At 62.9% G+C, this 12,649-nt stretch overlaps 1 protein-coding gene across 9 annotated transcripts in view; it reads right to left on the reverse strand.

Moving 5' to 3' along the window:
- Positions 1–12,649, reverse strand: part of PDGFA (platelet derived growth factor subunit A) — a 19,298-nt gene continuing 6,649 nt past the window's right edge. For 5 of the 9 annotated variants that reach the window (XM_081552359.1, XM_081552363.1, XM_081552360.1 and 2 more), the window contains 4 exons: positions 11,335–11,439; positions 9,847–10,034; positions 4,079–4,205; positions 1–1,863 (listed from right to left, as the gene is read on the reverse strand). In XM_081552359.1, the coding sequence (XP_081408485.1) occupies positions 1,853–1,863; positions 4,079–4,205; positions 9,847–10,034; positions 11,335–11,439 (431 nt within the window). In that variant the 3' untranslated portion in view covers positions 1–1,852. Of the gene's footprint in view, positions 1,864–2,148; positions 3,536–3,755; positions 3,794–4,078; positions 4,206–9,846; positions 10,035–11,334; positions 11,440–12,649 lie in introns of all 9 variants that reach the window. The other 4 variants (XM_081552356.1, XM_081552357.1, XM_081552358.1 and 1 more) reach the window with 2 other exon arrangements.

Raw genomic sequence — 12,649 nt, forward strand, 5'->3', positions numbered from 1 at the left:
TTTCTGCGCCATCGCTTTAATGGACAGACCATCAGACGCATTTGCCCAAAGAAGGAATAACTGAGCAGGGTTCTGGGCATCTCACGGGACGTAAATACACAGATCACGTTTGTACATCTCACATCAGACACGTATCCACAGTACAGGACCGCGCACAGCGCCGCTGCGGGACACCCTTCCCGGGGCTGCAGGGGGTGGTACCCGTGGGGACGGGACCACGCCCGCGACCACGCCCCGTAGCCACGCCCCAGAAACCACGCCCCACGCGCTCGCCCAAAGGCGCTCTGCAGCCGCACGTGGACGATGCTCCTTAATGGGGAAGGCTCCCCACAGACAGGTGAGTCCCTGGACGCTCGCTGTCACCGGAGACGGCCCCAGGGCAACAGAGGGGTCCTGACGGTCACTCGAGCTCCGAAACGAGGAGGACGGGGGCGGCAGGCCGCAGGCAACACGGGGCTGACCCAGTTCGCAGGCGCAGCAGACACTGGTCCACGCGCTCCGAGGGATCAAATCTTCCTCGTCCACCTGGTGTCTGATGGGGCGCGCGGCTGCGTCTGTGAGGTCACGATGCAGGCGCAGCTCCTCGGCCCGGTGCTCTAGGTTCCGTATCCCGGGGGCAGGCCCAGGACACCGAGACCTCCCGGTCTCCACCTGGAGCTCCAGCACCCGGGCCACAGGCCACGTGATGCAGATGGGCCGCGGCCACAAATGCTTTTCACCGCGTTTACGTTTTGGTGGGTTTGTTTTTTTCCTTTTGGTTCAAAAAAAAAAACCATGGCAGGCTCTCAGGTATATAAAACTGGTAATATTAGACAAAAATACAAACTTCACCTTTACAAAAAAAACAACAACACAGAATTTCTGTTGAATACACGTAAAGCATAACATCTTACCAAAAATAAGAGTTTAGTTTCTGTCCAAACACTGGCAGCAGCAGGGAGCAACCCCGGGCCACCACTTGGGAAAGCCAGGTCCTCAGGCCCGGCCACGGCAGGCAGGAGGCTGGGAAACGGCATGTGATTGCTTCACGCAGTTCTCTCAAAATGGCTTAAATTAAAAGGTGGATGAAATGGGGCAAGAAGAAACACGTAAAGCCAAAAACATTTAGGAAATGATGCATAGGAAGGTATACCATGTTTATTTTAATACATCTCATTTGCTCGCATCCTGCTAGGAAAGGTACCGTCCCACTGTCCTGACTGTTACAGCAGCCTGGTGTTATCGGTGTAAATGTCATCCAAAGAGATAATTAAAAAAAAAAAAAAGCTAGGCCAAGAGTAAAAAGGAAAGCTTAATAATCACTTTATGATGTAAAAAAAAAATCCACTTAAGGCTCTCAGGGAGGTTTCTGGATAAGACTCAAACACTATGGCAAGGAGATGTGGTTTCCCAGACAGTCTTGGCTCCTGCGTGCCCCTGCAGAGCCCACGGCCTCCGATCGCAGCCTTCAGAAAGCAGGCTCTGCATCCTTGGCAGAAGCACCTGTGACCACCCTGGACAGAGATTCAGTCCGCCGAGACGCCAGTCCTTCCGTCCCTCGGGGCGTCCCTCCATTCCAGCAACTGTTCAGATATTTTTGTGAGTGAGTTTTGTTTGTTTCGTGGTTTTGTTTGCTCTTTTTTTTTTTTTTTTTGACAAGGAAGCGTCTTATTGTTTCACCGAGTGCTACAATACTTGCTTTGATGTCACATGAACAACGTATACTGTCTCTTTGTTCTCCAAAGCGTGCATGGAGACAGTTTTCACGGAGGAGAACAAAGACCACGCTGGCAGTAAGCACCGTACATAGTAGGTTCAGGAATGTAACACGCCATGTACATCCGTGTCCCGGGAGAGGGCTGCTGGCTGATCTTCACCTCACATCTGCGAGCAGGAGAGAGATGGACACTGAGAGGCCACGAACTCACGAGTGCCATGATGGCACGCACATGCACGCACACACGCTGCATGGTAGCTCGCAGGATTTAAAGGCTTTGTTAAATTTTTCAAATCAAATATGCCCCATTACCCTTTCTGTAACATCCTGACCAGAACTGGGACTCGGCTCTTGGGATCTCATAGAACATAGCTTCTGAGCAAGCCCCATTCTCCCATTGTACAGATGGAGAAAACTGAGGCCCAGAAGGGTTCTTCTGCTTTTCTCCTCACCTTTCTCTTTCTTCAGGCCTACAGCTTGATGTGATTTCTGGTGCTCCGGCAGCCATTCTGGGCCATGAGGCAATCCTGCTACTGGATGCCACCAGTGAGACACAGGGGTCTCCGTGACTGGGCAGGGTACATGGACCTGAGTTACAGCAGCTCTTCTCTGCCCTACACTGCCTATCTGTTGCTTACCCCAACATTTGTACTACATGTCCAGAGCCCAAATGCTAGCAGGGAGGCAGGGACGGCTCTCTCCCTTTGGGGTCTCTGTCATCAGCTGGCCCATGGAGGCTTAGCCCAGTGGCTGCAGACTGGGAAGCACAGGCAGGTACAGATCAGCCCCTGCACCCTCAGGACCCAAAGCCAAGGCTGAGCAGTTGGGGGCTGCTTTAGGATCTGTCTACATGGACCTTTCCTCCCAGAGGAGCCTCCCGAGTGGGCCTGGCCCACAGGCCTCAGAAGCTCCTGGCCTGGTCAGGTTCTACAGTCACACATCACTCAGCTGAGCCCTGGGTTCCCAGGCACCTGTCACTAAGAGCTCCTCTCACAACTATTTGTCTTGGATGCCATGGGCTCCCACATGCCCAGGAGCAAGGACCAGGCTCTCCAGAGGCAGACAGTCCAACAGGAAGGACCAGGAAGACTTAACACTGCCTCCTCCATGACAGCTGCAGTTGCCCACACCCACCTCCCCTGGGAAGCCCCTCTCAAAGACCACTTTTCCCAGGCCCCCTTAGAGTGGAGGGGTGGCCAGTGAGATTAAAGCAAAAGTCACTGGGTCCTTTCACTGTTCTCCCCACCATAATCTTTCTTCCAGTCTGGAGTGTAACACGATTTCTGGAGCTGTGGCAGCCACCGCAGGCCACGAGGCATCTCTGAGGCTGGACATCACCAGTCCTGAAGTGGGTGTCTGATGATACTTTGAGACTGCCATACCTGCTCTGGTCTCTACCTTATCTTGCCCTTATTTCTGGTGTGTTGTTAGCAGCCAAACACAATTTCCAATACAGCAGCCAATAGCCCTCCATGTTTACAAAGCATTTCAGACAGGATCTATCCAGCCTTCAACAAGTCTCATCTGTGGTGCCGGTAAGCCTCAGTTTTTCCATCTGTCAAAGGAGTGGGTAAGCTGTCTGCGTGATCCCAGCAATTAAACGGGAGCTACTCCACTGCTGCTCAGGGAGCCCAGATCACCCCGCTCCTACGATCTCTGCCTCCCGATCAATGAGGACCAAAGCCAGAGTGGGGGGCCCGGAGCAGGAGGGGTCCGGAGGCCAGGCGTCCCGAGCGGCAGGAGAGGGAGCGGAGGACAGGAGCTCGGAGACCCGCAGCCCGGCCAGACAGACAGCGGAAGCTCGCAGACGGATCAAGGCCAATCAGGGCGCGTCCTCGCCTGTGGGTGATTTGCCGAGTGATCGGGCGCTGCGCCTCCCACCCCAGGACGGTGGCGCGGCCGGTGGGTGGCTCCTACCTGGTTGGCCACATTAGGTGGGTTTTAACCTTTTTCTTTTCCGTTTTTTACCTGACTCCCTACGCCTTCCTGTTGACAGAAGGGCAGGAAGGGTGAGTGGGCCCAAGGGAGGGTGTGGGGTGGATACTGAAGCAATAAATACCTGGGATGTTTGTCTTTCTGTAAAACAGCTTGATGGCGCTGGCAGGGAGACACTTCCTGGTCCCGTGAGCCGGCCCGGCGCAGCGGTCACGACACCAGGCTGCTCTGGGCAGAGTCTGCCCAAGAAGGCCAGGACCCCGAGCACCAACGCTGTGACCAGCGCCTGCCACCCGCCAGGGACGGGCCGCATCTCTCCAGCTCACCGCACGGGGCCGGGGTGGGAGATGGGACCCCACAGCATCCTGACCCCTCCCTCCAGTCACGTGGCCATGTCCCCCCCCCCCCCCCAGCAGGTCCCGGGCCGCACCGGTGGCAGGCACTCACCCGCCTCCTCCTCGCGGTGCTCGGGGCTCGGGCTGGCGCTCGCGCACGTGCACTCCAGGTGCTCCTCCAGCCGTACCTGCACCTCTTTTAACTTCGCCTTCTTCCTGAAGTACTCCACCTTGGCCACCTGCCGAGACAGCAGCACGCTGGACACGCGGCGCACGCGCCCGGGAGTGGGACGACCCCTGACCTCTGACCTCCTCCCAGCGGGAAAGGCAGGGGCACCAGCGCGGAAGCAGTGAGATCTGGGGCGGCGTTTGTGGTCTGGTCCCATTTTAACTTGAGCCCGGAGGCGTGTGCACGCCGGGAGAGGCCCTGAAGGATGCCCTCGAGCGGGGAGCTCTGGGTGAGGGAAGGGGTTTGCTTCCATGCTTCAGGGACACGTGGAACAGCCAAAGAGGTCGGCAGAGGTGCGCCTGACCGTGGCTGCCACTCGAGGCCCAGGGGTCATCCTCCCTCCGGCCCAGCCCGGAGCCCCGAGGAGGAGCAGGAGGCGCGGGCCCATGGGGGAACTCCAGACGAGGACCCCTCAGCCACCCGACGCGGGGCCGGGCCTAGCCCTGCAGACTCACCCAGCGCCCAGAACGGCCCTCAGGGACACTCTCTCCATCCCTCGCTCTTCGCCCAGGGACATTGGTGGTGGGGAGCAGGGCTCAGCCAAGGCCCACCTCCGGCACTCGGAGGCCCCGGGGAAGCCTGGCTCATGGGCCACAGCTGACCAAGGCGAACGGGACCCCAGGCTGCAAACAGAAGCCTCCAGCCTGGGACAATCCTTTACAAGGAGCTTCGAGGCCAGAAGCCAGGGGTCCCCAGGCAGAGGGTTGGCCTGCACTCTGGTGGCCAGGCTGCCCACTCCATAGGCAAGCAGGCCTGGAGGCCCGTCCAGACCTGGAGTAGCCACGTGGTGGCATGAATTGACCAAGCAGAAGACAGCCGGTGGCCCGCCGGCTGTGTGAAGCAGCCGAGGCTGAGACGGGTCAGGAGCCGGGCCAGGTTTGGGGCCAGGTTTGGGGCCAGGCTCGGGGGTTTCCTCAGTCGAGACCTCGAGACCAGGGAGAGAACGAGGCCTTGGGTGGGAGCACCTGCCCCTGCCCCCTTCCCTGGGGAGAGTCCGAGAGCCGGGCGTGTGGGCCGCGTAGGCAGCCAGCCTTCACCTTCCCATCTGTCAAGTGGGAACACGGGTCACACACAGGGGGTCACGGTGAAGGACAAATGCCTGACACACACACAAGCACCCGGAACCTGGGTCACCGTCCAGAGAGCCCGGCAGGCCCAAGCAGTGTTGTCCGCTCCCCTGGGGCTCAGGCAGCGGGCACACAGGCCAGCCCCTCACCCTGCCCTGGACCCCACCCTGAGTGCCCACACGCTTCCCGCCACCCTGGCCTCTGCTGGGGGACACAGGCCGCTCGAGGGCTTGGCCCTCTGGACCGCACACGTCTGGCCAGTGGGCACCTCCCCCGGTATCCCCTGCAGGGCAGGACGAGGACCCAGGCCCCCACGGCCGGCGTGGAGGGGGTGGAGGAGTAGGCTCGCCACCCACCAGACAGACCGCCCGAGGACCAGCGCTGGGTCCAGAAGCACTGCCCCGGCGGGCCCCTCAGTGAAGGGTGCGCAACACCGGTCACTCCAGTCTTTAGAGAAAAATCTTGTTTTTCTTATCACAGAAAAACAAACAGGGATTCGTGGCTGCACCTGCTGCTGGATATGCAAGGATTCCAGGCCAGTCCACCACCTCCATCTGGCCAGGAAATGGCTACATTTTTCCCCCAAGAACACGCTGTGAATATTAAATTCTCAAAAGCGTCCTCCGCTCTAGCCAAGGCCATAGATGAAGATGCTGACGTCCTTGGCGCCCCACCCCCAGACCTATGCTGCCGCCTCTCGGAGCCCACACCCCATGCTCTCCCCAGCGTTTGTCTTGGCCACACCTGAAAAACCAGACAGTCGGATCCCCCGCCACGGAGCTGCCCCACCTGTGGGTTCCCGGGCCAGACCCACCCGAGCAAACCACCCAACGATGCCGTCAGCCTTCTGAGCCAGGCCTTGCGTTCCTGTGCCTGCCAGCCCCCATGAAGCAGGACACCCCCAGCAGGGCCAGGGAGAGCCACGCCCTGCAGGCCCCCCCCCCATGTGGGTCATCCAGGATAAACAGCAGCATCTCCTGAATCCCACGGGCCAAACCCGTGACACTCACAGCAGCCTCGAGAGGTCACGACCACGGCCCATTTCACAGATGGAGAAACTGAGGCAGCACAGGCAGGGCCGGGTTCCCTGGGAGGAGTCCCGGACTTGGAGCCGGCAGGGGCCCTGAGCACGCCCCTCAGCCAGGGGACGTCCCGAGTCCTCCGGGCGGGGTCCCCAGGGCCCCCCTGGGCCCACATCCACTCAGAACTGAGTCCGGCTCCCGGGGTCACGACAGACAGACCGACCTGGCTCCCAGGCGGGCGGCAGGAGGCCTTCTCCAGGCCCAGTTTAGAGGCCACGGCGGCCAAAGAAGAGAACCCCAGCTCTGGGGCCTGCGCCCGATGGGGCCTGGCCTCCCTGACCGACAGCACCGGGCGTCTCGCCCCACGGGGCAGGGACTCAGAAGCCCAGCACCGAGACTCACGCTACCAGACCCAACGCCTCACCCTCGCGGCCCCGACCCGGCTCCCGGAACAGCAACGGCCCATGCGGCCCCCATGGGGACCCCACCCAAAGCACAGGCCCCCCATCCACGAGGGGTGCAGAGGCCCATCCTGGACTTCCCCACGGAGACATGCCAGGCCCACCTCCCAGAGGCCGGAGGTCTGGTGACCCAGGACCGCAGCTAACTGCCGGACACGGCTGCAGAGCTGAGCCCGCATCTAGAGGCCTGGCCCACGGCTGCCTTGACAGCAGCTCCGCCCCAAACTCCCAACACCGGAGAGGCTGGAGGCCCACCCAGCGGTGGTGGCGGGGAGATGCCTCCTCGGAGACGCTCCTTCAGCCTGACCCACCGCCGCCCACACCTAGCTCCCCGCTGTCCCAGCCACGAAGGCTCAGGTCTAGGGTTGGGGTCCACATGTCAGCCCGCACAGGGGGCGGGGGGGTGGCGGGACGCCAGGCGCTGACCTTGCTGAGCAGAGTGCAGGGGAGGTGGCCGGGACCCCTGCCCCCATGGTAATACAGTGGGTCTGCAGGGGCTCCGGGGTCCACAAGCCGCCCCAAGGGCAGGCCCTGGAGGTCACAGGCCCCCAGCGGGCTGTGGGCACAAGAAACCTCAGGCCGCCCTCCATGGAGGTCATGGCAGGGCTCTGGGGGACAGGACACCGACCCGGGCGTGTGCTGACCCCGGGCCACCTGCAGCTGAGGGTACCTGCCTGGTTCAGGCGCCCGGGAGACCGCCCCAGCCTCCCCACCAAGTCCTCCCCACAAGGGGCCTCGGGCTGTGCGTCGCCCCGTGACCCCCAGTGCCCACCCCGCGCTCAGTCTGGGCCCTGAGGGCCCCTCTGTGCTCGGCCTCAACCCCAGATGGAACAGGGGCAGCCCCCCGGGGCAGGCGCTCCACAATGGGCCTCCTGTTCCCACTGACCTCCGTTTCCTCCCGCCAGGACCCCGGGATCTGGGGCCGGATGTCTTCTTGCCAACCTTCTGATGGGAGGGCAGGAGGGGCCCTCCCTGGGAGGTGGGTGGACAAAGGCGCTGGGGCACCAGATGTGGAGCCAAGCAGCCAGGCCCCCCATGGCTGGCTGACCTCCCCTCGGGGCAGAGGGAGCCCCTGCCCTCACCCACCAGGACCCCCAAGGAGCTCCGAACCACCCGTCCTCACCCACCAGGACCCCCAAGGAGCTCCGGACCACCCACCCTCACCCACCAGGACCCCCGAGGAGCTCCGGACCACCCGCCCTCACCCACCAGGACCCCCGAGGAGCTCCGGACCACTCACCCTCACCCACCAGGACCCCCGGGGAGCTCTGGACCACCCACCCACCCTTAGGATGGACTAGGGGAGGCAGAGGGTCACTGCCCAGCCCAGGACCAGACACACCCTGGTCCTCATACCATGGGAAGCAAGAGTGGGAGCAGTGGGGGACCCCAAAGGCTGGAGCCACGGGCAGAGAGCCCACTCCATTTCTGCTCCCCTGTACCTCCAGGCCCCTGCTGCTGGCCCTAAAGACAGGCCCCAGAGTCCGCAAGCAGGACCATCTAATCTAGGGCACCCCACTCCCAAGCCCAAGAGACAAAGACCTCAGTTCTGTGGACTCCTGGGGCTCATAAGACCCCTCAACAAACCACAAGAAGGGACCCCCAAACCCAACAGAAGCCGAGGAGGCTGGGCTGAAAGCCAGGGCTGCAGCAGCTGAGCCCGCAGGCAGGCGTCAGGCCTGCTTCCTCCTTTCACCGAGGAGGACGAGGAGGACGCGGCAGCGGGGGCCCTGGGGCGGGGGGCCCCCACCCAGAGTCTGAGGCCTGAGGTGGGAGCCAGTGCCCCAGGCAGGCACTCCAGGGCACCTTGGCCCCAGGGGAGTGTCCACCTAAGACCGTAGGCAGCCGGCTGTGGAATCCGCTTACTCAATCCCCAAAGCACGCAGAGGACCAGGTCCCCAAGGTCAAGTCAAGTCCCAGCTATAGTCTAAAGTGCTTCTCGCGTGCCAGCTACAGGGTCCTTAACAGCACACCTCACTCTGGGGCCAGAAGCCTGGACTCAGACTCGCAGGCAATCTGAAATAATACCCAGTGCAGAAAAAAAGAGTTCTACTGCACCCCCAGAGCGGAAGTCTGCATTCCAGGAAAACCGGAGGCCCAGCTGAGGGGGGCGGGGCTGACGCCCCAGGGTCACACGGACCACGACCCACCCGCAGCCAGCTTCGTTGGGGGCGAGCAGTCCTCGTGCCCCAGACCCACTCCACAGAAGAGGCAGGTGCGGCCAGAGGGGAGAGAGCCCAGGCTAAGAAAGGCTTCCAGACGTAGGGCCAGAAGCCAGACCCTAGTTTAGCTGCCCAGTGACCCGAGGAAGCAGAATTTCCCCCCAAGACTCAGAGGACGAGCCCCAGAATGTGTCCTTGGAACCTGACCCTGCTACAAGCCCCTGTGATGCCGTTAGCGGTCAAACCAGCCAGCCTCCTGCCGGAGAGAAGGTCTCGCAGCAAGCATGGGCCTTATGCTGGCTTCCAGGAGCCCGATACGGGAGGCAGAGACATCTGACCCAAGACGCCGGGCCTGTGGGTCTCCACACAGCACACCTCCCTAAAACGGGGCGACATGGCCCCCAAAAGGACCCTCCTAGCTGGTGCCCCATCAACACGCACGTCCAGTGGAGAGGGGCACCCTCCCAGGCTTCATAGGGGCCGGAGGTCCAGCATGACGGGCGTGTACCCGGCCCCGCAGCCTGAGTTCTGAGCCGAGTTCTGAGCCAATTTCTGAGCCGTGGTGGGAGTCAGCCTTCCCACCCGGCCCCAGTCCAGGGCTCCCTGCCGGCCTCGGTGGGGAGAGGCTCTCAGCGGACACCCAGCCCCCTTGCCACGCACCACAGCCCCCACTAAAGTGCCCGAGACCCTTCCAGGGCCCGGAGGAGCTCTCAGCTAAATGGCTGGACACCTTGCGAGACCCGCTGGCGAGGCAAACAACCAGGTCATCCTAAGATCCAAACTTGTTTCCCACGAGAGGCCCTTGGAGGGGGGACTGGACGCCACCCCTAAACCACCCACCAGGACGCAAGCCCCAGTCCCGCCCCCAGGCCTGGGTGCGCCTGTCAGAGAAACGGACGCGTCTCCCGGCTCACAGCCATGCCTGGCCGCCGCGCTCACCTTGACGTTGCGGTGGTGGACACGCGACGGCTGGCACTTGACGCTGCTGGTGTTGCAGCAGCCGGTGCAGCGCTTCACCTCCACGCACGGCGGCCAGATCAGGAAGTTGGCGGACGTGGGGTCCACCTGGCTCCGAGGTATCTCGTAAATGACAGTCCTGGTCTTGCAGACCGCTGGGATGGCCTCCTCTGCAGAAGTGAGAGGCGGGTGAACGTGCTAGAAGCCCCAGGGCGGCAGCAGCTCCCAGGAGTCCAGGCAGGAGCGACCCACGGCCCATGGCTTCCGCCCACGAGACGTGTCACCCAGCCCCTGGTCCAGCACAGGCAGAAAGACCCCAGCCCCCAACAGGGTGCCGCTGACTGGCCCAAAGATGAGCAGTAACTCGAGGGCTGGGAGGGGAGACCCCAGAGGGGAAGGGGGCTGCAGACAGCCTCCCCGGGGCGTGGGGGCTAGAAAGGGGCTCATACAGCCCCTGAGGCCAGCTTGGAGCTGGGACACTGCCTTCACCTAGTGCTGGGGGCCGGGGGCCGGCTCCCACCTGCCCCGCCTCCCACAAGCACATTTTCAGTGGCCTCCAAATCAAGAGGGCACGGTGCTGGTGACCCAGCCACCCCAGTGCGGGAAGGGGCTCCGCTCACAGCACCCAATCCAGCGCCCACCAGCAGGAAGGGTCTGGGGAGTCCAGCCAGGCAGGGCCACAGGCCTTCGGTCCAGCCCCAGTTCCGCTCAAGGGCAGGCCCCCGTCAGGGGTCCCACAGCCCTGCCAGAGGGCCCAGCCCCAAAGACTCGAGACAGCACGCTTCACCTGGGAGGGCCCGCTGGCCTCAACCAGGAATCGTCTGCCCACACACCGCGCCCAAAGGTAGAAGCTGTAAAATCCGTATTTTTGGAAAGACAGCCCAGACAGAGGGAGTCACATGCCCAAGGTCACACGGAGGACAGGCAGCTGTCAAGACCCCCCGGTGGCGCGCAACTGGGTGGTCACACCCCCCCAACTGCACCCCTGGGGCAAGGTCTCCCCTCAAGGCCGAGCCCAAGGCCCCAGGAGGCCTCCATCAGCTAGTCACTCCTGAAGGGCCAGGCAGACCCCGGATGCTCAGAGTGGGGCAGGGGACCAGGCCTGCGGGGGGTGGGAACCCCGGAAAGGGCCCCCCAGGCCCAGCACGGCTGCACCCACCGCTCCGCAGGGCAGCGGGGAGCACTCTGTGCTCAATGTTACGAACTGGAAATTAAACACAACCCATCCTCCAGAGAGGCTGCCTTCAGCACAGGCCCCAACAAGACCGGGCACTTCAGGAATTTATGGCGGCTCCCCACTTCTGGAAACTCTTGGCCCACGCCAGGCGTGCAGCGGGAGTGGGCGGGCTGGGGCGGAGAGTGGGGCGCGGGGCCTGCGGAGGAGAGAAGGGACGGCCCCCATGGCCACAGTGGGGGGGGCGCAACCCCGGAGCCCCTCCACAGCCCCACAGCCCCCCAGCCCAGGCTCACCGATGCTCCTTTTCCTCCGGATGGGCACCGGCCGCTTCTCCGGGGCATGCTTGGCACCGTGGCCCCCGTGGGCTCTCAGACTGGATTCCAAAGGCTCCTCAGCTCCTGCAGTAGAAAGAGGAGATGCCGACTGGCCGCCCACACCCAGGCCCATGGGGCCTGCACAGCAGCATGCCCCGCTGCCCTCCTCGTTACAGACGGGGTCCCTCAGAGCCCACAAGGGGGGCCTCCAGATGTGCGCAGGATGAGACTCCCAACTGCCAAAGGTGTCCCAGCTGCCCCAAGGCTCCTGCTGTGGGCGCCTGCCCTGCATGCCACAGGGAAGGGCCTGTGGCCAGCCCACCCGGGGCGCCTCCTCAGGGGAGCCGGGTGAGGGCCGACCCAGGGGAGGAGGTGCCTGAAGCCAGCCCGCCCTGTGCGCAAGGCTGAGCCGACAGGCCTGCTGCTGCCCGCTGGACAGCGCACCTTGGACAGCGAGCCGAGCGGCAAACTGGACCGAGGACCCGCACAGGCTTCTCCACCACACACGTCCCCTTCCTCTGCCGCCCTCGCTGATCCAATCCTGGCTGAGCATCCCGGCCTTGCAGGGGCATCAGGAGCAAGGCCAGACTGGGCCTTGGTCAGCCCCCACTCGTCCCTGAACTCCAGCCCACCGTGACGGACAGGCCACGAGAACCGGGAGTGGCACGTGAGGAGTCCGGTGCCCAGTGGGGGGACACGGCTCTCAGGAAGAAGGGTGCTTTGAGCGGCCCCAGAGCCAAGGTCACCACTGGGCTTATCGCCCCAAGCTGGCTACAGCCCCCTTGGTACACACAGCACCACCCGCTCTGCCCCCAGGGCCCCCAGACAGGGCTCGGAAGGGACACACACACCTGCCGTCTGGCCTGACCCTGCCCAAGGACAGCGCCTGCACCAGGATGGAGTGGGCCACATGTGGCTTCCCCACCCTGGCCCTCAGACCTGGGCGGGGTCTCCCTGCTTCTCCCCTCCATCGCTGCTTCCCCCACAGTTAACCAGAGGCAGTGGGCTCTGAGAAAGCATGCCTCAAGGGCCACAGCTGCCCAAGGACCCCGTTCTCGCCACCTCCCCTCCCCAGGAAGCTCCAGTGGCATCCTGGTCACGAGCCCAGCCCCGAGGACCCCCTCCTTGATGCCCAGCGCACAGAGGCCTTGGAGACTGTCCACACACCCGCAACCTGAACCTGCACTCACTAGAAATGAAACGCAAACACAGAAAACGCAGCGGGAACACAAGATGCGCCGCCTTGCACGCCGCTGTCCAGGAGAACCCAGCTCTTCCCTCAAAATGACTCAAT

The sequence above is a fragment of the Giraffa tippelskirchi genome, chromosome 13 (assembly GCF_054371585.1).
Source record: "Giraffa tippelskirchi isolate mGirTip1 chromosome 13, T2T-mGirTip1v1.2.pri, whole genome shotgun sequence".
Taxonomy (NCBI): domain Eukaryota; kingdom Metazoa; phylum Chordata; class Mammalia; order Artiodactyla; family Giraffidae; genus Giraffa; species Giraffa tippelskirchi.